A 25,589-nucleotide genomic window follows, 5' to 3' on the forward strand; every position below is an offset into this window, starting at 1 on the left:
GTCCTTTATCATTTGTGTCTTTTGCAAACGTTTTCTCCCAGTCTATGGCTTGTCTGCTCATTCGCTTGACACTGTCTTTTGCAGAACAGAAATTTTTAATTTTAATGAAGTCCGGCTTATCAACTGTTTCTTTCATGAATCATGCCTCCGATGTTGTACCTAAAAAGTCACTGCCAAACCCAAGGTCACCTGGGTTTTCTCCTCCGTTACCTTCTAGGAGTTAGTTTTGTGTTTTACATTTAGGTCTCTGATCCATTTTGAGTTAATTTCCATGAAGGGTGTAAGGAATGTGTCCAGATTCATTTTCTTGCCTGTGAACGTTCAGTTGTTCCAGCACCATCTGTTGAAGAGACCATCTTTGCTCCATTGCATTGCCTTTGCCCCTTTGTCAAAGATTAGTTGACTATATTTATGGGGATCTATTGGTTGTTTCTCCAGTCTATTCTATTTATCTGTCTATTCTTTTACCAATACCACACTGTCTTGATAAGGGTAGCTTTATAGTAAGTCTTGAACTCGGGTAGTATTACTCCTCCAACTTTGTTTTCCTTGAATATTGTGTAGGCTGTTCTGGATCTTTTGCCTCTCCATAGAAATTTTTTTTTTTAACATCTTTATTGGAGTATAATTGCTTTACAATGGTATGTTATCCATAGAAATTTTATTATCACTTTGTCAATATCCACAGAATAACCTGCTGGGATGCTGAGATTGCATTGAATATATAGATCAAGTTGGGAAGAACTGACATCTTCCTCCATTTATTTAGTTCTTCCTTGATATCTTTCATCAGAATTTTATAGCTTTTCTCATATAGATTTTGCACATATTTTGTTAGATTTATACCTATTTCATTTTGGGGGATACTAATGTAAATGCTACTGACTTTAACTTCAAATTCCACTTGTTCATTGCTAGTATATAGGAAAGCAATTAACTTTTGTATATTTAGCTTATATCCTACAACCTTGCTATATAATCACTTAGTTCTAGGAGTTTGTCAGTTCTTTAGGATTTTCTACATAGATGATCATGTGATCTGTAGACAAAGACAGTTTTATTTTTTCCTTCCCAATCTGTATATCTTTTATTTCTTTTTCTTGTGTTACTGCATTAGCAAGGACTTCCAATACGATGATGAAAAGCAGAGGTCAGAAGGCAAACCCTTGTCTTGCTCCTGGTCTTAGTGGGAAAGCTTTGAGCTTCTCACTACTATGTATGATGTTAGCTGTAAATTTTTCACAGATATTCTTCATCAGGTTAAGGAAGTTCCTCTCTAGTTCCTAGTTTACTGAGGGTTTGTTCTTTTTTTTTAATCATGAATGGGTGTTGGATTTTTGCCAAATGCTTTTTCTGCATCGGCTGATACGATCATGGATTTTTCTTCTTTGGCCTACTGATGTAATGGAGTATACTGATTCTCAAATGTTGAACCAACCTTGCATACCTAGGATAAATCCCACTTGGTCACGGTGTGTAATTCTTTCTATACAGTGGTGGATTTGATTTGCTAATATTTTGTTGAGGATTTTTATGTCCATGTTCATGAGAGAGACTGGTCTCTCTTTCTTTTCTTTTCTTGTAATGTGTTTTTCTGATTTTGATATTAGGGTAATACTGACCTCATAGAATGAGTTAGGAAGTATTCCCTCTGCTTCTATCCTTTGAAAGAGACTGTAGAGAAGTGGTATAATTTCTTCCATAAATGTTTGGTAGAACTCGCCAGTGAACCCAACCCATCTGGGCCTGGTCCTTTCTGTTTTGGAAGATTATTAATTATTGATTCAACTTCTTTAACAGATGCAGACCTATTCAGATTGTCTATTCCTTGTTATATGAGTCTTGGCAGATCGTGTCTTTTAAAGAACTGGTTTATTTCACGTAGGTTATCAAGCTGTGTGCACAGAGTTGTTCATAGCATCCCTGTATTTTATGTTTTTTTCGGCCACGCGGTTTGCGGGATCCTAGTTCCCTGACCAAGGATCGAACCTGGGCCCTCAGCAGTGAAGGTGCAGAGTCCCAACCACTGGACCGCCAGGGAATTCCCTGTATTTTCTTTTTAATGTCCAAGGAATCTGTAGTGATATCGCTTCTTTCATTCCTGATATTAATAATTTGTGTCCTTTCTCTCTTTTTCTTAGACTGGCTAGTGCTTATTGGTTTTATTCATCATTTCAAAGAACCAGGTTTTCATTTCACTGATTTTTTTCCATTAATTTCCTATTTCAATTTCATTGATTTCTGCTCTAATTTTTAATATCTATCTTTTCTTCTGCTTACTTTGTACTTAATTTGCTCATCTTCTCCTAGTTTCCGAGAATGAAAACTTGGATGATTGATTTTAGATTTTTCTTCTTTTCTAATATATGCACTCACTGATATAAATTTCCCTCTAAGTACTGCCTTTATCACACCCCACAAATTTTAAGTTGTGTTTTCATTTTTATTCAGTTCAAAATATTTAAAAATTTCTCTTGAGATTTCTTCTTTGACCCATGTGTTATTCAGAAGTGTGTTGTTTAACCTGCAAGTATTTGGGGGTTTTCCAGCTTTCTTTCTGTTACTGATTTCTAGTTTAATTCCATTGTGGTCTGAGAGCAGATACTGTATTATTTCTTTTCTTTTAAATTTGTTAAGCTGTGTTTTATGGCCTAGAATGTGATCTATCTTGATGAAATTATTTGATTTGGAAAAACTGCCATCTAATATCTTGTACAAATGAATCATATTTATTAAAGTGAGTGTCTGATAACTCCAAAATATAGATCTCCGGTGGGTCTGTTTCTATTATCTGTTTTGTTTCTAATCAGTTCTGGCAATTTTAGACTGAAATTCTGGTGACTGTGTATGAAAAACTGTAGAGATAATTTGAGGCTCTGGTTTACTTTTGTTTCTAGCAGGCAGCTGGGATAAGGGCAGATCACCTGAATCCCTTCTGGGACTGAGCTGACTGGAATTCGGGCGTCTATTCAAGGACTGGTCTACTTATGGCTCACCCTATGCCTTCGTGTAGCCTTTCAGGAGTCCCAGTAGAAACATGGAATGCTGCCAAGGTCCCCTCTGTGGCTCCTGAGGTGGTGACACGTGTGCTGGGCTGCACTGACTGCCAGACCTTGGCCACACGTCCTGGCTCCTCGGATGCCTGCAGGAATATTTGGTCTATTTTGTTCTTGTTGTACAGGCTGGTCTCAGTTAAGTGAATCCACCATCACAGAAAGGAGAAATCCCAAGCGTCTTAAGAAACCAGTTGTGTAGTCTAGTCCTCCGCCTTTGTCCTCTGACTGAGGCTGGGGCTTTCTGGATAAGGCCATGAGTCCTAATTACTGGGCGTGGGTGAGGCAGGACTTAGAGAACCAGGGTCAGCATGTGCGATCAGGGTGAGAGTGAGAGGCCTCGAGCCGGGCAGCCTGCTCCGGCATGACCAGGACCAAATCCTGCAGCCTGACCTCACCACCCAGGGCAGAAGTCAGCCTGCAGCAGGGCTCCACTCCCGGTTGCCGGAGGCTGCTCGCGGCCTGCCCCCCAGGCCAAGCAGGCAGAGCGGAGGGCGGCAGTTAGTGTGCCCGGGGCTAGCAGACCCAGAGAGCCAGCTCTGGAGTCCCAGAGATCTGTGGCCGAACTCCAGGCCATTGTTCCCTGGCTGCAGGCTGTGGGAAATCACCTCCCGGCTCTGTCCCAGCGTCCTCATCAGTTCCTACGAGGATTAAACAACAGGATGCGCAGACGATGAAGTCCTTAGCTCAGTGTGCCATGTCGGGCGGAGTCCAGAGAGCAGTCTACTCCGGGGCCAGAGCGCTTCCATTGAGTCAGGGCAGAGGCGGCAACGGGGCAGCAGGAAGGAAGGTGCCCGGCAGGCAGGCGGCGCCCTGGCTGAGGGCGGGTCACCCGCACAGGAGCCTCTGGCTCCATCCCCAAGGCAGGCCCCGGGGCCGCGGGCTCCACGTCTTACGGGGAAACGAGGGCCGCCTGGCTCACAGAGCAGACGCCGGCGTCACTTCCCGCCCCACAGGCCGGCCCCCCGCAGCCCCGCAGGCCGGCCCCCCGCAGCCCCGCAGCCCCGCAGGGCCCCCGCCACGCCCCCTCCAGCCTCCCGCCCGCCCGCCCGCCCGCGGACCCCTCCGGCTCCTCGTGGCTCCCCAGACCAGGCGTCCCCTGCTTCTCTCTCGACCCCTCATCCCCTGTGGGCTCCGCTCGGGCGCCGCCCCACGCCCTTGTTGGGAGGAGGCTTCCGGCCCACGAGGGGAGAGGCGGCCTCCCACGCCCGGGAAGTGCGGCGGGAGCGGGCGGGCGGGGCCTCCACTCAGCGCAGGGCAGCCGCCGTTCTCCAAACAAGGAGACGCCGCCTCAGGGAAGCGCTGCCCCACGTGCGGCACCCAGAACCCCGAAGGAGCGGCAGGGAAGCCGGGCTCGGACGCTGCCGCGTGGGTCTGGAGGGAAGCCTCTGCCCCAGATGCGGGCGCAGCTCACGCGCGACGAGAAGAGACCACGTCACAAAACCGGAGCCACGTGGTCCTCTGACCACCCCGCAAACCGCAGGCCCCTGACATGCCCCGCGCCGGGCTGCACGGCCGCCGGCACACGGCCCTCCTCCCCCACAGTCTCCCTGTCCTTCCCGCTGTGCTGGCTGAGGGAGCTGCTCTCACACCCGGCCCAGGTGGCACCGGGATGGCAGGGCCAGGGCAGCGCTGGGCCACCACAGAGCAGGTGGCACGTGCATCCCGCAGGGCCCGGGGCCGTGATGCGCAGCCGGCAAGAGCAGGACTCAGTGCACGGGAAGAAACACGTCCGGGGACCTGACCTGCCCTGGAGCCGGGGGTGAGGCCCTGCCCGTCAGCCACCGCACCCCTTTACCACGGAGAACGTGGGAGGCCACAAAACGCATCTGTGGACACCACCACACCACCGGCCCCACGCAGGCTCAGATCCCTTCCCACATCAACGAGCCCGGTCACCACGTGCAAGCTCAATCTCTAAACTGAGCAAACTGCCAAAGGCCCCTCGCACCTTCAAATCCCTCCACAATACACATTACTACTGCTGGCCTGTGCTGGGGGCACCCAGGCCACCAGGGGCCTAGCACCCGTCCCGGCCCCCCTCGGCTGCAGGGGAGGTGCTTCCTCCAGCCTGGACACACGAGCTGACCAAGGGATGGTCCCTGCCCAGACCGACGGCTGCTGTGCCCAGGGTCCTGAGGGTCGTATCCAGAAACCCCAATGCCCTGCAAGGCCAACCCAGGGTCGAGGGAGGCCACCCTCCTCCCTTCCCTTCGGCTGGCACCAGTCTTCCCCACGTGGCCTGGGAAGCACTCCGATGTGTGGCCCGGAGCTGCCAGGGAGACCACATGCTGAGGAGCCCCCGAGGGATCTTCCAGGGGCCAGGGCCAGTACCACGGACTCAACAGCTCCCCAAGCTGCGCAGTGACTGGCAGCTGCCATGCGAGCCTGGGGCCACTCTGCCCCGGCGCTGGTGGCCCTGACGCCCTCTCCTCACGTTCCACTGGCTGGGGCAGGGCCCTGCATGCTGTGCACGCCCAGCTGGTTGCTTCCTGCTGAGCCAGAGTCTCCTCCAGCTCACCGAAGAGCTGCCAGGAAAACCACCCCCGGGTCAGGAGACAGGGCCAGGCCTGAGGCAGGGGCCCTACCTGCAGTGGAGAAGGCGGCCATCCGCGCTGTAATCCCGGTAAATCTCATAGTCGTTCCCAAGGAGACCTCCTGACGGCGAAGAACTGAAACACAGCAAAATGAAAAGGAGACGTGACCAAAAGTGCAACCATTCAGAAACACGATACATCAAAAACAACACGCCTTTCTTTCACTTTTCAGAATGTGGGTGCTGTCCTTTTAGTTTCTCATCCACAGCTCCTGCCCACAAAGTCGTCCCTTTCATCTGGTCTGAGTATTTCTTGTGCCCTCACCACCCCTCCCTGGTGCCTGGAACGTGGCCCGGATTGAACGGACTGGAGGCCCGCCGCCCTCCTACAGGGACAGCCCACTACGGCCCAGGTCCACCTCAGAGCTGGGGCTCCAGCCGATGAGCTCCGGCTGGGCCTGGGCCGGGGCTGGAACCCGAGGCAGGTGAGGCAGACACACTTCTGCTCCCACAGGGCTCACACTCCGGGTGCAGTCCACTGCAGAACGAACCAGAACCTCAGGCTGCTGGAGGACCAGACCGGAAACAGCTCCAGGGATGGCTCTCTGGGGGGGTGCGTCTGAGCTGTGGACAGGAAAGCGGGCCCACAAGGGGGCTGAGCTGGGCATAGCCCGGGAACAGGAACAGGCCACTGTGCTGAGACGCAGCGGGTGGTGAGGAGGGGGACACAGAGGGGCTCGGGCCAGGCCACCAGGCCCCATGGGCTGGCCACGCCAGGAAGCCTGCACACCCCTTCAGGTCAGGGGGCAGCTAACTACAGCCTGTGGGCCACATCCAGCCTGCTGCCTGTTTTTGTATAGCAGGTGAGCTAAGAATGGTTTATATATTAAAATTTTTTTGTGTGTGAAACGTGAAAACTACACGAGATTCAAATTCCATTGTCCGTCAGGAACACGACATGGGAACACAGTCCCATTCGCTCATCTGCAACAGTGACGTGCGTGGCCATGGCAGAGACCACAGGAGGTGCTTGCATCACTCAGCGTGGCGCAGGCCCAGCGATGCAGCTGCAACTCATCGGCCTGAGTGCCACATGCATGGCTGACCCATGACATTTCACTGACGCTTTTACTACCCTGCCTACCCACAAAGCCACGCCATGAAGAGAGTGGGCCTGTACTGTTATGCCTTTCAGGCGCGGTGGCATGCGGGCTCTTTTTTTTTTTTTTTTAATGTTATTAAATGACAAAACATATTTAGCGGCTTTATTTAAAAATCTCTCACTGTTCACTATCAAAGTTACAAGATTGCATAAAAAAAGACTGTAAACATAGGAAATTTTCATTAAGGAAAGGTGGGTTTACTGTAATTTGATCTTTTACAAAAAATTACTGAAAGTTATTGATAACAGAATTTCTCTTTTACTTTCTTAAGTCTAATTCTCTTGAAAATTAAACCAGTGTTTCCACTCCCTCGAGCTAAAGTTCAACCATGGTCACCTTAGGAAATACCCCTGTTTATTTGTTAATCAGAAATACAAATTGAGTGGCACATATTTCCATTTTCTTCTTAGGCCAAAGGCTTCAGCTTCATTATATTTTACAAGAAAACAGAAGACTTGCAGTGGTCCTGTAAAGTCTTTCATGTCGCAGCTGAGGTTTAAGGACGGCAGCGGAGGAAAGCAGTGGTGATGCAAAGTAAGACCAGCCCAAGTGCCCTTATCTGACATGGAATCTTTTTCCTGTTTGGCTTGTAGCAGTGTTTCTGGTCAGGTTGCCTCCACCAAACCTGACTGAAGCAGAAAGGTGACATGCTCGGGTAAATCCTATTTAAGGGTGATTCCGTTCAAGCAAATGGTTGATCCCTCAATCTGCTGGTTGCGGGATGATACGAATATGAAGAAAATTATCCGGGTGGCTCAGGTGTTCCCTCAGCCACTGCAAAGGTGTTTCCAACACTGGTTCAATTCCATGAATCCTCACTTGATTCTTTTTTTCCCCATCTTCAGGAGCAACTGCAGAAGGACAGACTTCTTTGAGGAGATCTCCTAGTGTATGCAATTGGCCATCTGTAGCCACAGGACGAAAAAGCTGCCGAATGAAAGGCCGTTCAGTTGTTGTCTGGTATATTCTAAAAGGGATGTAACGAAATCCATTTTCCTCTGCAGGATATTCCATGAGTTTCCGATTGATGGCCCAAAACTGGTCAAATCTGTCATTTTGTAAACCCATCCAGAGTTGCTTGTGATCTTTTTTCGGCATTTCATTGATTACTTGACTTTTGTGCTTTAAAGCATCCGCTTCTTTCACACAAGACATAAAATGAGCTTCAATTACATCCTTAGATGGACAGTGCAGACGGTCCTTTTCTGGAAAACTCTTAAAATGTACTGTGATGTTCCAAGGAAGAGCTGAACTTGATGCAAGAAGATCAAAGAGCAAACCAATTGGATAATGCCATTTCAGTGGTGTGCCTTCGTGTTCAAACCATATCTCACTAATGTCTTCTTGTCTCATAACCGTCTCAAAGTGCTTTTTCACTTTGTCAGTTACCAACATCAAATAACTTAACTCTTGGCAAAAGCAAATAATATGGTTCTGCCTCCCGTTCAGTTATCTCATCCTGATAGAGGGTGAAGCAAGTTGGAATTCGTCCAAACCACACATCTCGAAGCACATCTTTGTCATCTGTCATTCGTCCGGTGGTTAAAGCAGTACCTATAGGCTAAATTCTTTTCCAGCCAAAGCCAAACAGAAACTCAGGCTTCTCCTCTGCCTTCCTGCACCGGTGAGGACGCGCGGGTCTCGGGCTCTGGCTGGGCGGCGGCGGAGAGCGCCAGACACACTGTCCCGCAGACGTGCACCAGACTGGCCATGCGGGCTCTTTGCTGCTGGGTCGGTAGGACATACAGCCCTGCTGGAAGCACTGCAATGTCCCAATGTGCACAACAGTCAGAGCCCGAAATGGAAATCTCATCGCAGCAGAATTACTTCACAGAATGAAAATAAAAAGGACCCTTACACCAAGTAAGCTCCCAAGTGGCTCATTTGTTAGCCAAGCAAGGAGAGCAAGGAATGCTGTTCACCCATGATGAGTTTATTAAATTGTGTTGACTGCAGCAGCTGAAGTTATGTGTCCAGAGCAAATAAACCTGCTTCAGACTATCAGCCTCTTGGCACGGACAGTCTTGAAGAGTCAAGGAGACAGTGAGAGCAGCAGCCAAGGACCAGAGGGTCCTGGGCTCCAGACGGCCGCACGTTCCTGACACTGCTCTGCAGCTGCTACTTCACTCAAGCAGTCAACACTGAGTTTGAAGTGACTGAGGAATTGGCCTCTATGAATCATCTCTGTGGAGCAACTACAGCTGAAATTACTGCCAAAGAAGCTGAGAAAACACCTAATTCAGTCCAACCTGAAGTGGAATCTGCTAAGATGTCTTAACAACTGATCATGCTAAGACACACGTGTCAGAAGAGGCTCAGCTGGGAACCCACAAGGCCCGCACAGGGTGGGTGTTTAAGGGTACGCACCGTACCCTTCACTGGCAGGTGCTCTGCAGAACACACCAAACCCATCACGAGTCATGAGACAGAGGCATCGGCTGAGAACTTCCTCTGCTCTCCTGGACTTTGCCATCACCAGTTCCATGGATTTTTGTCAGAAATAGAAGCGAAACATCCCGACTTGACCTACTACACAACAGTTTAACAGCTTGAAAGGGGAAAGTTTTACTGCAGTTTTTTAAAAAACTCACGACCTAGACTGAAATTTCTGTTTGAGAAAAACCTCTACTCGACCACTATCATCAAACATTGAATGTGAGGGTTTTTTTCAGATTTGAGAATGTTTCTCAATGAATTCAACCTAAAATTATAAGGCAAACAGAGCTTACATGAGATACCAAGACTGCAGTAGAGTCATCTTGACGACAGTGAACGTCTGAGTCACAAATAATAATCAGGTTGTTTTATCATCTCCTTCCCATGCCACAAAAATTAAAACAAGAAGCAAGATCTCCATTCCCACACAGTTTTGCAGCAGATATATTTTCTGAGCTCAAACTACTGGTGAACCTCAGAGGTACTGCAGGTTTAGTCCCAGACGACTACAATAAAGCCAGTCACGTGAACGTTCTGGTATCTCAGTGCAAACAGAAGTTATGTTTACACTGTACTGTAGTCCATGCAATAGCCACCTGGGTTTTCTGAGGAATCTGAACTCTAGGACTTAAATGATAGAAGAAAAGCCCGCAACTAGCTAAGATGCTCTTAAATACAAAGAGGAGACAGGGGCGCTTCCTAGCACACACGAGGCTCGGGTGGCGCCGAGACAGCAGACTGATGGCGCGGTAGGGAGAGAAGGTGGCGTGTGGCGCGGGCGGGCCGGGGAGGAGACGGAACGAGGATCCTTCTGGCCCCACACGAAGGTGGCACCAGGCAGACCTAGGCCTCCACATGGAAGAGAAAACTATAAAGTTAACACAAGACATATAAGCGAATACCTCTGGGCCTAGGCCAAGAAAGAACTTTCTAAGCAAAACATTAAAAACAAACCACGGGCTTCCCTGGTGGCGCAGTGGTTAAGAATCCGCCTGCCAATGCAGGGGACACGGGTTCGAGCCCTGGTCCGGGAAGATCCCACATGCCGCGGAGCAACTAAGCCCGTGCGCCACAACTACCGAGCCTGTGCTCTAGAGCCCGCAAGCCACAACTACTGAGCCTGCACGCCGCAACTACTGAAGCCCGTGCGCCTAGAGCCCGTGCTACGCAACAAGAGAAGCCACTGCAACAAGAAGCCCGCGCACCGCGATGAAGAGTAGTCCCCGCTCACCTCGCCGCAACCTGAGAAACCCGTGCACAGCAACGAAGACCCAACGCAGCCAAAAATAAACAAACAAATTTATTATTAAAAAAAAAAGAAAAAGAAAACAAACCATAAGGCGAAAATAATGGCAAATTTGGTTGCGTCAAAATCAAGGACACCAGGGACCAGTCAGTAGGCATGCTGGGGGCACTGGTGAGGAGCTGAGCCCTGGGGTCCATGAGGGCTCCTGCACACTGAACAGTCAGCCAGCAGCTCCAGAAGAAAGTGTGCAAAAGGCAGAAGCAGCCGATTCACATCCGCGAGATTCTGCCTGACCAGATCTGCTGGGTAAGCCCGGTCCAGGGCCGCCCTGCTGGTCACTCACCCCAAACGCTCCCACCTGGGCCCCGGGCACAGAGGAGGAGGTGCAGGGCTGCCCCGGGCTGCAGGGTGCACGCAGCTTAAGAGCAGTGTCCTGCGGCGGGGAGCACAGCCCACAGCGCCCCGTGCACAGGAACACGCTGGGCGGTGGACGCGTGCATGGAGCAGTTTGGGGACGACGCAGGAAGAAGGATGACAGGAAGAGCCTGGGCCTGGAGGATACGAGGATGGTAAACCACATCCTCTCTCCGTATCAGGGATCCCCAGGAAGCACCCCCGCAACCATCCCGCCAGACCAAGGACAGGTGCTGGAACGAAGCATGACCTTAACCCAATAGGTTACTGATGAGAAAGACACCTAAAGCACACGGGAAAGGACTGCCGTTCAGAGGCAAATACTAACCACGGAGAAACTGGCCGACGCTAGTTCCAAAGCACACTTCAAGGCAAAAAACATCAGCAGGTAAACAACATAACGACAAAGGAAAAACGCATCAGGACACCTAACTGCAAATCTATGTGCAGCCAATCCACAGCTTCCACACACTGGCAGCAGCAGTGCGAGACAGGAAGGAGGGACAGGCCAATTGCACCGTCTGGGGAGACTTTACCTCTCAGAATCGGTAGATCAGGTAGACAAAAAATTAGTAAGAAACTCAATTGACACAATTAACAGATTTGACCTAACAAACACACAGAGAACCCTAGACCTAACAGAGAACAGAAAATTTTGAAGTAGTCCTGAAATCATTTATAAAAATTCAGGATTTAGGCTACAAAGCAAGTCTCAAAAGAAATCATGCTTTCTGGCCAAAATGAAATTAAGTTCACAATCAAGAACAAGAATGGAGAGTAACCTACAGTTTTGGAAATGAAGACATTTCTAAATTACAAATGAGTCAAAAAAGCAATCATAATTAAAAGTAGAAAATATTTAAAATTGAACAATGAAAATTCTACATACCAAGAGTTGTGTAATAAAACTAAAGTAGTATGCTGAGGGAAGCATGACTTCAAAAGTTCATTTCAGAAGAAATAGTGAAAATAGATGAGTTAAGTTTCCAACAATAAGTTAGTAAAAGACTGAGAAAAAAAATGTCCAATAAATAGAAGAGCAGTGACACAAAAGAGGCTCCGGAGAGCTGGAGCGGGTTCTCTGAGAAGACTGAGCGCGTGGAAACCCTCCAGGAGCCTGCATAAGGCGCGGCAGCAGAAGCAAAGGGCCTGTGTGGACCAATGTCCACGGAGGAAGGGGCACCAGGGCAGCCCATGCCAATGTGTCTGTGACTTAGATCAGCAGGCCTCCGTAAAATAGGATTTCAGACAGTAAATGCCTGAACGTTCCTGCAAGCAGTAAAGAAAAGGAATCAGTAGTTAAAACTCCATCCACACGGGTCACAGGCCTGGCTGGTGAGCAAGTGCTCTTTGCCAGACACTCCAGGAACAGACAATGTTTCAGAGGAAACACTCCCACTGTTGATAAAAAACCAGGACACACAGAACAAGGAGAAAAGTATAGGCCATTTTCACTTATCAACATGGAAAAAAAATCCTAAATAAAATATTCGCAACCTGAATCTATTTTAAAAATTACACAGAGTATCCCAGGAACACATGAAATAGATGATTGTTTAAAAATGCCGGTTGTAGTAGTGCCTGGGGCTGCTGGAACCAGCACCACAAAGTGGGCATCTCAGAAGAACAGACATTCACTCTCTCATGGCCCTGGAGGCTGGAAGCCCAGGATCAAGGTGCCAGCAGGGCCGGCTCCTCCTGGATGCTTGGAGCGAACCTGCTCAGGCCCCCATCCAGCTTCCGGTGGGGCCAGCCGTCCTTGGCGTCCCTCGGCTTGCGGCCCCAGGGCTCCAGGCTCTGCCTCGGCCGTCAGGGTGTTGTCCTGTGCATCTGTCTTCTTGCAAGGACACCAGTCCCGAGGGACTAGGACCCCACCCACTCCAGGGCGGCCCCGTCTCAGCTTAACTAACGATGTCTGCAACAGCCCTGTTTCTCAATAAGGCCACATTCACAGGTGCTGAGAATTAGGACTTCAGCATATCTTTTGGGGGACAAAATTCAACCCACAATAGACTAAGAAAATGTACTGCATAAGGTTCCGCATCCATTCATGCTAAAAAGCCTAATAATTGAAAGGGATGCCGCAGTCCGATGGACAGTGTCACAGTGTCACACGGACAGCAGGCCAGCAGCCTGAGCATAGGGACGAGCCCACCCTGGTTCATCCTCATTGTGAAAGTGCTGACCAGCTTGGGACAGCTGGCCAGTGTCACAGGCAACCCAGGAGACAGACGGTGAACTCTACTGAAACTAACGAGAGCTCAACAGAAGTGTAAAAACAGAACTGACAAATAAAAATTCATGTCTGTATACCAGTAACGATCATATGACTTCATATGGTACCTAAAAATAAACCTTAAAAAAATATGCAAGTCCTTTGTGGAAAAAAGTGTAAAATGCACCACCTTCATCTACGGGATAAGGTGACATAATCAAGGTGCCTACTCCCCACAAATCCAACACAATTCTAATCCATGTCCAAACAGGGCTTCTTGTGGGAACCCGATCCCAAGCCGACCCCATGATCCGAGTCACCACGCTGCATCCAGGACACTTTTGGGAAGAAGACACCCCCACCCACAGATAGCGGGCATGGGTGCTGGACACGTTGGTCAACAGAATCCTAGAGTCCAGTCCCTTCACCTGCCTGCAAGGATGAGCCAGCACCCAGCCCAACCCAAGGCAAACGGGAGGGCATCTGAGCCCAAAGGCTGTCAGACCTGCTGCACAGGAGGAAGCAGACAGCCTGAGCTCTGTGAGGACACCAGAAGGGCGGAAGGCTGCTTTTCAAACTCACCCGCTTGCTTCCTCCTTGGGGCTCATCCCAGGCTCTGTCTCCTGAGGACAACTCCCAAACAGCCTATCAGCCCGCTCAGGGCCACCTGCCCAGGCCTCAGGCTCTGGCCTGAGCCCAGCGTGTGCCCAGCACCCACGCTGACCTGCCCCCACGCGTGTCCGGCTCCCCATGCTGTGCAGAAGCAGCACAGCCAGTCTCGAGTCCCAGCGAATCCGACTCTGCCTGTCTGCCCCCCGCACCCTCGGCACACGATGCCACTGTCCCTGGCCTGGCACGTCATTCTCCAAGGAGCAAATGGACCCACCGTGTAAGTCGGCTTTCGGCTGCTCTGTGATTTTCACTGTCCCCAAGTGAAACCCAGCCGCCCAGCCCCTTTCCCGCCACCCTGTTGCCGCCCAGCCTCCAATTCCAGATCCTCCCTGGCTTCTTTCTGGTGACTTCCAGCCTGTTTGGTTTTCCTCCAGGGCACATGTCATCCGGCCATTCCTTCTGGACTTGGTCCCTTGAGTGCTGGGCCCTGGGGTCAACTCTGGTGCCTGGGACAGGGTCTGCTGAGCGCCAGCTCTGGGGTACAGGCACTCGGGGTGCAGCCTCTGGGGAACGGGTGCTTGGGGTTCAGGCTCTGGGCTATGGGCACTTGGGGTGGGCCACAAGAGCTGGGGGGAGACGTCCAGATGTGCGAGGCCAGCAGGAGGTGGGAGCCCTCACTGTTCGCCAGTCCAGGAGGGAAAACAGTCACCTCTGCACACAGCCACAGCGGCCGCTGGGTAGGGCGGACACTTCCTGGGCTCTGCCTCACTGCCGACCACCTCAGTCCTTCCTTTGTAAAACGGGGGTGACCCCCTCACCTCCCTCCCAGGATGCTGGCGAGATCTGTCAAGCTTGGGCAGGCGTGCTCGGTGCCAGGTGGGGCCGACGAATCCCCACGAATCTGCGTCCCGAGAACGACAGGCTGGTCTGCCTGGGGAAGGCACCCCCACCTCACACGTACTCTGCGGGGCCGGCTCTGGGGTCCCGAAGCCACGCTCGCACTTCCCACAGCGGAAAGAACCAAGCAATTTCACAAGTAGCCAGGAAACCTCCAGCCCCAGGCAACGCTGGGCAGGCAGGTCTAGAGAGCAGAGCAGCAGCCCTCGCTGCCGGGCTCCGCCCCCGGCGGGGGCAGGGGAGCGCGGCCCTTCCTCCCGGCACAGGGTCCCACCCGGAGGAGGCAGGCTGCTGCGGCCCCCGCGGCCCCTGCAGCCCCCGCGCCCGGCCTCACCTGCCGCTCTCCTCCTTCACCGCCCCGAGCACGGCCTGCCGGCTGGCTCGCCCCAGAGTCTCCTGCACCTTGTCGCCGGCATCCAGCTCCGGCTCCAGGGACGAGCTGGTGCTGCCGTCGCGGCTGACGCTGCTGCCCCTCCCGGGGCTGTTCTCAGCCGAGGCTCTGGGGGACTCGGTGTTCTGCTTCAGGGTCTGCAGCTTGGCCAGGGGGATGATGTCGCAGTCCTGCGGCCGGTGCCACACCGTGCGCTGGGTGGTGGCGTTGTAGTAGTAGAAGCGCGACGTGTTGGGGTCGAAGAGCTCCCACCACTGATTCTCGCTGGTGCGCTTGATGCGCACGCCGGCCGGCGGGTCCCACACGCACTCGCCCGTGACCAGGTTGGCGTACATGCGCTCGCGCGTGCGCGGCTCGATGATCTCCACCCACTCCAGCCTGGGGAGAGGGACGGCAGCGTTAGGGTGCGAATATCCTGCCCATCGGGCCACCCGCACTGTGTCCCGTGTCTGCAGAATGGCTCGTCCAGCACCAGACCCATCCTCATATCTGCCAGCCTCAAAAGCAAGAAATCTTGTCACTTAAAAAACCGACGCATACCTAAATTCCATCCACTTCTGATTTTCTACATGCTCATTAGGCCACAGCCCTGGGAGTGGTGGGGATCTTCCAACTGGCCCCGCTCTGCTGGTCCCACATTAGGGATGCCCTGGGTTCTGGCTCCCTGTCCTCAGAGGGCCTGGACCACGTGCACTGCCCACACTCCTCCCAGCCGGGGGCCAGGTCCCTACAGGATGCCCTGGCTGCTCTTAGCAGCAGCCACTGCAGGCCACCACCACCCGCCCACCTGCAGCAGAAGCGGACTCCACCATCACTGCGATGCCCCAGTCAAAAGCGGAGGTGGTTCCCCCCACAGGCCCCCCAGGCAGCCCCCACCCCAAGGAGAGGACTTCCATCCACATAAGGCCTTTTTTTTTTAAGCGTGTAAATTAAAGCTATTCAGAACAAGGCAATTATAATGCCGATGTGTTTGATATCAGGGTGTGCTCCAACTGACAAGTAGCATTTTTTATTCTGCTTCCAAGTTTCAACAAACAACAATCTTTTAAGTGCCATGGACTGCCCTGCAGTGTGGGTGCGCCGTGTCCACTGCTCCTGGACTCCGTGACGGGCCTGGGCCTCACCACCACCGGGATGGTCAGGAGCTTCCAGGGGTTCGGAGAGAAGGGGAGGCACCCTGCTCCTTGCCCTCTGCCGCAGGCCCAGTGTTTCACTTGGGAGCACGGGTGGGCTTTGGCAGAGGGTTGAGGGGGCAGCCCTTCTCTGAGGACCTCAGAGAACCTTCTCTGAGGACCTCATCCTTCTCTGGGTACCTCATCCCTACTCTCTGAGGCCAGACGTGCTCAGGGTGGGGAGGAGAGAAGGCACAGTCCTGCAGGACGATGAGCCCCGATCACTTAGCATGCGCGCGCGCGCACACACACACACCTGCCCCGCAGCAGCCCTGCAGGCTCTAGGGCCTCTTTCTGGGTCCACAGTCATTTCTGGAAGCCGGCTGAGCCAAGGCAGCCTAGCATAGTGGGCAGGGCACAGCAGCTGGATGGTGTGGAGCCACAGAGAGGGCAGGAGATGAGGAGGGAGCAGGAAAGAGGGAGAGCCCTGAGGATCCTCAGGGCTGGAGGAGGAAATGCGAAGTGGGACCGGCCTGCGGGGCTTGGCCACGTCTGAGCGGCCTCCCCCCGCCCCGGTCATCCAGCCAGCGAGCCCCCTCTCTCTACGAGCTGCACCCCTCCCGTCTCCCTCCACCTGCGGTCACACTGGGCAGCTCTCGGTGGGGGAGGGCACTGGGGCTCCGTGCCTGCCCATGTGGGACCACTGCCTAACCTGTCATCCTGTAGAAGGAGGAGCAGGGCTGGGTGGGCATCCCGGGATCAGACGGCCCGAGGGACAGAGGCCGTGAGACGGTGTCCTAGCTGTAGAGGACAGGAGGCAGACCTGCCAGCAGTGCTGTAGGGTTGCAGCATCTCTGGGCTCCTCGGGCCTCACGTGGCCTCTGATCATCGCTACCCTGCAAGGCCAGCTTCTGCAGAAGGTGGGGCTGGAGCCCTGGCGTGTGCCCGCTCTCATCATCTGTCCCCAGACGCCCCTCCTGGGCCCAGCCTTCACCGCCATCGACCTGCTACTGGTGCCAAAATCTGCTCCCCAGCCACCTCGCGGCACTGAGTGGACCAGCACCTGCCCTGCTTCTCTGCCTGGTGGGAGTGTGTGGCCCTCTCACCCCCTCCTGTCCTCTCGCCCCCTCCTGCCTGGATCCCCACGGCCGCCAGCTGGCCATCATCCACACAGAGGACGGAGCAAACTTCTAACTTTGGGAACTGGGTACTTTTAACCAGGAAGCTGCGGCCGCCTGCACTGCCCTAGGATGGAAGGCACCGCCAGCGCAGCTCAGCAGGCGCCCCGCGTTCAGCCAGAGGATACGGGTGCCACCAGGCTTGGAGGCTGGCGGGCACTGCCTGAGGGCGCCCCCCCACCCAGGGACGAAGGCGCCTGGAGACCAGGCCAGGAGCTGGGGGTCTTGCTCCCGTGAAGAAGGAAGCCCCGAGGTTCCGAGATTGCCCTCAGCTGACCGCCTGCTCTCCCCTTGGGCCGCGGCATGGGATCGGCTGGGACAAAAGGCAGACGCTACCCAAGGAAGGGCTGACCCAGCAGAGGTGCTCAGAAAGCACTGGACTGAACACTCTGAGCCCCAGGGAAGCAGTAACAATTCTTATTTTTGCTCTAGATACACTTTCAAATGAATTTAATGGCGATAATTCTCTCTGAATAAAGAAAAGCGTCTGTTCCCTTTTCAGCGCATCCCTGTGTGCACATGGGCAGGACCCCGCCTTTTCAGAAGAACGTTCTGGGCGCTCCCTACAGCACTGAACCAAGTCCCCCGGGGACCCAGGGGGCAGAGAATGTGCTGGAGCCTGAAGCCTGGGGAGGGCCGGGAGCGAGCAGGGCCCGAGCAGACCCCATGGCAGGGTGGGGAGGGCAGACCTCGTCCCCGGGCGCGTGATGGAGGAATGGTGCTGAAACCACTCTGGGGCTTCCCTGCCAGTAGGAAGGGTCGGGACCTGTGGGTGACAGACTTATCACAGTGACCCACCCACACCATCGGAATGGAGTTCGAGGGAGATCGATTTGGCGACGATGTCTAACATGAATTGGGTAGGAAAGAATGAGCCATTTGGGGACAGAGCCGGAAGATTCAAGATGACAGCGGTTTCCTGGGTGTGACGCCGGCCGCGGCCTCTCCCCGTGTGCCGGGCAGGCTGCGCGGACGACCTGCCTCTTTCCTCCAAGTCGTGGAGATGTTTGCTCGCAGACAATAACCTGTTCGAATACTTACTTCCCGGAAGAGCCTCACGAGTGCCAAGTATGTCCCAGGCAATCTGCCAGGTGAAAGGGAGGCGAGTGTGACCAAGCACTGCCCCTGCAGTGGGGATCCTGCAACAGGAGAGGCAGGACCATTCACCAGGGAAGGGGCAGCCTCTCCAGCAAACGCTGCTGGAAGCTGAGGTCTCTGGGCAGGAGGGCGACGCTGGCCCCTAGCTCACGCCACACACAGGAAGCTCACGCCTAGCAGTGACTAAGAACCCAGAGGCACTAAAAAAAGATCAGTAAATTGTAAAGTAAAAAAGATTTGGTTTCTTTGGACACATTTGGTGAGAATATTAAATATTTGCAATATAAATTGCAGATAAAAGGTTCATATAATTAATACATAAATTCGAACAAGAAAAAAACAAATATACTATGGGAAAACGGGCAAAAGATAAGAATAGACAATTCATAAAGTAAATAACATATGTGAAATGTCCCACTTCACCTGGCATCAGACATAAAACCCATGCCACACTGAGGCCCCCCAGCCCCCAGGCACCACATCCAGGCCCGAGCTTTGTCCTGGGGGGAGGCTGTGGGCAGACGGGGGCAGCGTGCAGGGCCCCACGGAGGGCACGTGAGGGCACGACATCTCCAGCCTAGCAACCCCTACCCCAATATCCCTGAAGACACACAAATGACACAAGCACCAGGCTCACACCGCACCATCGCTCCCAACCGCACACTAACTGGAAATGCCTGCACTGAACACGGGACTGCTGGGCTGCCACACCCAGGAGGCTGTGAAGGGGGCCACCTCTGGGGCCCGAGGTCCAGGGCACCCTTCCAAACAGAAACATAGGAGATAAACCAGAAAACCTCCTGCAAGAGGTAGGTGGGGGCACGGAGAAGGTCTGGGGGCTCCTTCTCTGAATATAAATACCTTTTGAATAGTTTTGTCTTTTGAAAGCATGTTAAGGGTCTACATGTTTAAAAAACAAAATTAGGGACTTCCCTGGCAGTCCAGGGGTTAAGACTCGGCGCTTGCACTGCTGGGGGCCCAGGTTCAATCCCTGGTTGGGGAACTACGATCCCATAAGCTGAGTGGGCACGGCCAAAAACACCAAACCAAAACAAACCAAAACAAAATTAAATCAATAAGAACGGAAAGGGAGAGGAAAAAAACCTCAAACTGAAACAAACGAACGCAACCGTATTTCGATGAACCTCATAACCACAACAAGAGGGAAAAGAAAGCTAACCCAGTGTGAACACAGGACCAGACTCCATTCCTGCTCCTGGGTGGAGGGCGCGTGTGGGCGTGCAAATAAATCCTGAACGTTTTTCTAGTACGTGTATATACATATACACACACACACACACACACACACACACACACACACCTCTGTAGCAGAATGGGCAAGCGACTTTGAAACCATCTTGGACATATTATCAGTTGAACAAACGAGTCACTGCACTGAGGCTCTTGGAAACAGGGCTCTCCTGGAGGAGGAGCAGGGCTGTGGTACAGGAGGTGGCAAGAAAATGCCCCAGAAAAGGACCGGGACTGGAGATGCCCGCGCGAACTCAGCGTTTCTAGCCCTTCTGCTAAAGGGTCAAGAAACACACATATCGCAGGAGCCACGAGCACACGCGCTGGTCCTTAGACCCTAGTCTTCCCTTGGGGAACGGGGCCCCTCAGAGAAACAGCTGATGGGGGTGGGGGGGAGGCAGCACAGGATGCACCTGGAGCCCGGGGAAGCCACCAGGAATCACAAGGGCCAGCCTGGCGGAGTCTCACCGGCCCCTCTGGTACAGCAGAGCACCAAGTCATTAAGTGCGGGATGAACGACAAACCACGTAAAACAGAACGGAATTTGTGGTTCCACACTGAGAGGGATCCACAGGTGAACACAGCAATGGGGAGGAGGGGCTCCCGAGGGACGGTGGGCACTGGCCGGCCGCTGTGGACCGGGTGCCGTGGCTGGGAAGCCGTCCAGCTCCGCACCCACCCCAGGAAGGCCCAGGTCAAGGAAGAAACGGTGGAAGCCCCGGAACTAGCGAGGAGCACGGCAGCGAGGCAAACAGCCATCGTCCCGAGAGCAGGTGAGCGGCAGGCGGCCGTGAACCTGCAGAAGGACACACTCTGCTCAGAAGTCATCAGAAAAACCAAACCGAGTGCTCTACCTTAACAAGGGTGACTTCCCTGAAAAAGGGTCTAGGTCACAAAAGGCAGAGAAAGGAAGTGGAAATCTTCCAGGTTACAAAACACAAAGGAGACGTGCAGCAGACTCGGGGTGAGCGGTGCTGGAGGGGCCGGAAACGCCATGAAGGATGGCAAGGAGCCAGCGGCCAAAGCCGGACCAGGCGGCACAGGAGGCGGGTGCTTCCCATCGCACAGATTTACGCACGGCGCCTCCTGTCCTGGGAGATGTGAGCAAACACGGGGCTGGACGTGCGTGCCCCCCCAGATGACTCAGAACCGTGCTGTTTGTGGACGGAGCAGCGGCCGCACGGCGGCACAGAGCGTGAATCTGGGTAAGGGGACCTGATGCTCAGAGCACTCTTCCTGTTCGTGCAACTTGTGGAATTATTCCCAAATAAAGCCATAAATTAGAAGAACGCAAGTGATCATCTGTGGCCGCCGGCCTCGGAGTGGATGCCCAGAGGGCGCCTAAGGGGCTGGGCCCAGCTGAGGGCTGGCAGGGTGGCCACTGCCCGAGGAGAAGCCCTCCCTGCTCTGCAGCCCACTGGCGACAGGAGGTGGGGCTCCCCGGGGATGCCAGATTCAGAGGGCAGCACCCAGCTCCTCGGGGAGGAGAGTGGGGCCAGGCCGCGTAAGCAGGCAGGACAGCACTGACAAGCCGAGGAAAAAGCCTCCTGCTTCGCTGGCCCCCGGTAAGTCAGCCTCCTTACCTCGTGCTAGATCCTGAAATCCGAGACTCCTGCAGGCCAGCATGATGGCTCTCACATTCGTACTCCTGTGTCTGGGACATCGCAGCCTTTTCCCGAGGACCCGGGTGGACGGATGTCAGCAGTCAGTGGGATGCCCTCAGCGTCAGTCGGGGAGGCACCGCCCTGAGAGAGAGCAGAAGCCACATTGTTACGCCCTTGGGTTTGGGGAACCAGTAACTCCCAGCCTAGCCCCTCACGGCCCAGGTCGCCGGCGAGAGCGAGGCACGCTCACGCCCGAGCTGGTTTCTGGGCTTCCTGCGCCCGACCCTGAGCCCCAGCCGGCATCCGGCCCCTGCCCAGCCCCGCGGAGGGCATCCAGACCCCCTCGCCAGCTGGCCCGAGGCAAGCTGCCTGCCCCCTCCGAGAGCGGTGCTCTTGCCTGGTAAACAGGGACGGCACTCCCCACCTGGCGCTACCGTGTCCGCAAGTGAGAGGCACACGGCCCGCCCTCGACTGGGCAACACTCAAGGGTGATCTATGCACACGCAAGGCCCCCAGATTTAGGACAGAGGGGGCTGTTCAAAAACGGTGCTGCACTGACACGATTTACACATGGGAAACAATGAACCTTGACCCCTACCTCATCCAATACATTAAACTCAATTCTAGGTAAACTGATGCTCTGAACATTAAAAGTAAGATAGTAAGACTTTTAGAAAAAATGCAGAAGAAAATCTTTGTGGTTTTAGAGTAGGTGCACATAATCAGACACAGAAAGCCACTAACCACAAAAGAAACATTAACAAATTGGACTATAATATTAAGAAGCTCTGCTTATAAATTTTTACCATTATGACTATTACTCAGCCATAAAAAAGAATGAAATCATGCCATTTGCAGCAACATGGATGGACCTAGAGATTTTCATACTAAGCGAAGTAAGTCAGAAAGAGAAAGACAAATACCATATGATGTCACTTGTGTGTGGAATCTAAACTACGACACAAATGAACTTATCTACGAAACAGAAACAGACTCACAGACATAGAGAACAGACTTGTGTTGGCAAAGGGGGGGGTGGGGGAGGGAAGGACTGGGAGTTTGGGATGAGCAGATGCAAACTAGGATATAATGAATGGATAAACAACAAGGTCCTGCTGCAGAGCACAGGGAACTATATTCAATATCCTGTGATAAACCATCATGGAAAAGGATATGAAAAAGAATATATATATGTATAACTGAATCACTTTGCTGTACAGCAGAAATTAACACAACATTGTAAATCAACTATACTTCGATAAAATTTTTAAAAATAAATTTTTTCCATTACAAGAAAAAAGACAAATCCAGGGTAGGAGATATTTGATGCATAGAGTATGCATAATACATTACATAAATGTGTGTACATTATCTGATCTGACAAAGGACTATTTCCAGAACATACAAAAGATTCCTAGAAATAAATAAGAAAAAAACATAATCAATAGAAAAAAGGACAAAAGACTTGAAAGCACACTTAACAACAAAAAAACCTAAATGACTAATAAACACACAGAAGTGTGCTCCACCTCATTAGTCATCGGGAAATGCTAGTTAAAAGCACAATGGGACACCAGCGTGCCCACCAGAATGGCTAGCATGGAAAAGAAACCCTATTCCACGCTGGCAAGAGTGTGGAGGCCCACCGGCCGCAGGACACTGGTTAACACCCTCCAACCGGGTTGGCAGCACCTCCTGGGCTGCACGTACTCCGAGGCCCTGTCATCCAGGGCTGCCACTTCCAGCAACAGGGGCCAGCAGAGGCCACATGGCCGCTCACCAAGACCTGCACATGGCACTCCCAGCAGCCGCAACGGGAAACTGCCAAATGTCCATCACAGCAGAAATGGCACACGGGAGTTGCCCCCGACAACCTGGGTGTGGCTCCCGGGGGGTGAGAGACAGGAGCCTGACACACTGGAGTCACCAGCACGATCCCCTTACATAAGTTCAACATCAGGCACACGAGCCTCTGCGGGCATGCATCAGAAGCAGCCGCCTCTATGCCGGGTAGTGACAGGTGGTCCCAAGGGGCAGGGCCACTGTTGCGCATGTGTTGGTTTATAAAAGCTCTCAGAGGGACTTTCCTGGTGGTCCAGTGGTAGAGAATCCGCCTTCCAACTAAGTTCCCACGCCACAACTACTGAGCTCGCATGCCTCAACTAGAGAGCCTGCATGCTGCAAACTACAGAGCCCACGCACTCTGGAACCCACGCGCCACAACTACAGAGCCCACACGCCCTGGAGCCCGCGTGCCACAACTAGAGAAGAGAAAAACCTGCATGCCACAACTAGAGAAGAGAGAAGCCTGTGCGCCGCAACGAAAGATCCCACAGGCCGCAACTAAGGCCCGATGCAGCCAAAAATAAATAAATTAATTAAAAAAAAAAGAGCTCTCGGAGTTCCATGCCATCGCTTTCACACATTTTTGTCCACGAGCCTCACTTCAGTAAAACGTCTGAAGAGCCGAGGAGCAGCAGCAGTGTCGCAGGGGACGCCTGCCCCTTGCGCCCCGTCCTCCTCACAGCTGCGGGCGGGACGAGGCCGGTCCACAGACCCTATCTGCGCTAATCAAGGCGGGGATAAAACAGGTTCAGGGCACGAGGTGGGAACACAGCCAGCCAGGGGCCTGGGACAAGGGGCGCTGCAGGCCAATCAGACACTTCCTCTAAGGCCCAGAAGGGCTGTGACGCCCCATGTCCCACCCGACGCCACTCAGTTCCTGGGCTGGAGGACAGGCTCCCAGCCGCCACTGGAATGTCCACACAACTACCAGGAATGCTTAAGACTGCCATTTTTAAAAAATGAAACAAGTCTTTCTAATTGTCTAAGAGAAAATAGGTGACCTTCTTGTATGGCTTCGACATTAAAAAAAAAAAAAATTAAAACAGCACCGTTAGTGAAATTTTGGAAAAAGTAAAAGGTACCTACCACAACCTGAGAGCAACTCAAATCAATGTCTTCAAACTGTGCACCTCCTTTCACTCATCTGCCATCCTTCCCGGCTGGTCCAGAGCAGCAAGGCTACCACCTCCAGTGCATCTGGCTGCCCTCCTCGTTTCAGTGCCAGCTAAGGCATCACCTCCTCCAGAAAGCCTTCTCCAATCTGGGAGAGACACCTCATCTTGGTGACCCAAATGCCCTGGGTCTGAAATCAGGTAGTGTTGGCCCTCCAACTTTGCTCTTCATTTTTGAAGTTGTTTTAATTATTCTAGGTCCTCTGCATCTCCATATGAATTTCAGAATCAGCTTCTCAGTTTCTCCAGAATAGGCTGCTATGATTTTGCTTGCAGTTGCATTGAATCTACCCATCAACATGAAGAAAACTAACATCGTAACAATTCTGAGTCTTCAAATCTGTGAACAGGGCATATCTCTCCATTAGTCACTAGTTTCTCTCAGCAATGTTTTGTAGTTTTTTTTAAGTGCAGAGATCTTGTACATATTTAGTCAAATTTACCTGTATTTCATATTTTTGACACTAACAAAATATAAAACAATTTCCAATTGTTCGTTACTAGTACAGAAGTATATCATTTGGTTTTGCATATTGGTAACCTTGCTAAACTCACTCATTAGCTCTAATTGTGCCCTCCCTTTCAAAAATTTCATTAGAATTTCTACATAGATGATCATGTCAATGGTGAACACAGACAATTTTACTTCTTCCTTTCCAGTATGGTTCGTTTTCTTTTTCTTCCTTCCCTGCCCTGGCTAGACCCTCCGCTAAGATGCTGACTAGGATGGGTAAGAGCAGACACAGGTGCCTCATTCCTGATCTCAGGGGAAGCAGCCAGTGTCTCACTACTAAGTATGATGTTGGACTTCCCTGGTGGCGCAGTGATTAAGAATCTGCCTGCCAATGCAGAGGACACGGGTTCTAGCCCTGGTCCGAGAAGATCCCACATGCCGCGGAGCAACTAAGCCCATACGCCACAACTACTGAGCCTGCGCTCTAGAGCCCATGTGCCACAACTACTGAAGCCCGCACGCCTAGAGCCCGTGCTCCGCAACAAGAGAAGCCACCACAGTGAGAAGCCTGCACACAGCAACAAAGAGTAGCCCCCACTCGCCGCAACTAGAGAAAAGCCCACATGCAGCAATGACGACCCAACGCAGCCAAAATAAAACTTAATTAATTAAATTTATTTTAAAAAAAGTATGATGTTAACTGCAGATGTTTCATAAATGTCCTGTGTTGGGTTGAAGAAATTTCCTTGAATTCATAGTTTGAGGAGTTTTTTAAAAATCAGAAATGGATGTTGGATTTTGTAGATCGTTTTTACAATGTCTGCTGAAATGATCACATGAGTTTTCTTTTTTGGTTTCAGAATAGTTGAATTCCATTGATTAACTTTCTAATGTTAAACCAACCCTGTATTC

At 52.3% G+C, this 25,589-nt stretch overlaps 1 protein-coding gene and 1 pseudogene across 9 annotated transcripts in view; both read right to left on the bottom strand.

The window, feature by feature from the left end:
• The window catches only part of ARHGAP39 (Rho GTPase activating protein 39), an 88,813-nt gene that overhangs the window by 20,131 nt on the left and 43,093 nt on the right, over positions 1-25,589 (bottom strand). For 7 of the 8 annotated variants that reach the window (XR_014255569.1, XM_082433337.1, XM_082433340.1 and 4 more), the window contains 3 exons: positions 21,186-21,347; positions 14,907-15,341; positions 5,642-5,725 (listed from right to left, as the gene is read on the bottom strand). Coding sequence is in view for 7 of the 8 variants with exons in the window: in XM_082433337.1 (XP_082289463.1) it covers positions 5,642-5,725; positions 14,907-15,341; positions 21,186-21,265 (599 nt within the window). In the remaining variant the exon portion in view is untranslated. Of the gene's footprint in view, positions 1-5,641; positions 5,726-14,906; positions 15,342-21,185; positions 21,348-24,137; positions 24,564-25,589 lie in introns of those variants that run through there. The other variant, XM_082433336.1, reaches the window with a different exon arrangement.
• LOC309646780 (autophagy protein 5 pseudogene) lies at positions 5,732-14,882 on the bottom strand (annotated as a pseudogene). Its single transcript has one exon. The product of its transcript is annotated as an autophagy protein 5 pseudogene (transcript).

The sequence above is a fragment of the Balaenoptera physalus genome, assembly GCF_965194825.1.
Source record: "Balaenoptera physalus genome assembly, chromosome: 17".
NCBI lineage: Eukaryota > Metazoa > Chordata > Mammalia > Artiodactyla > Balaenopteridae > Balaenoptera > Balaenoptera physalus.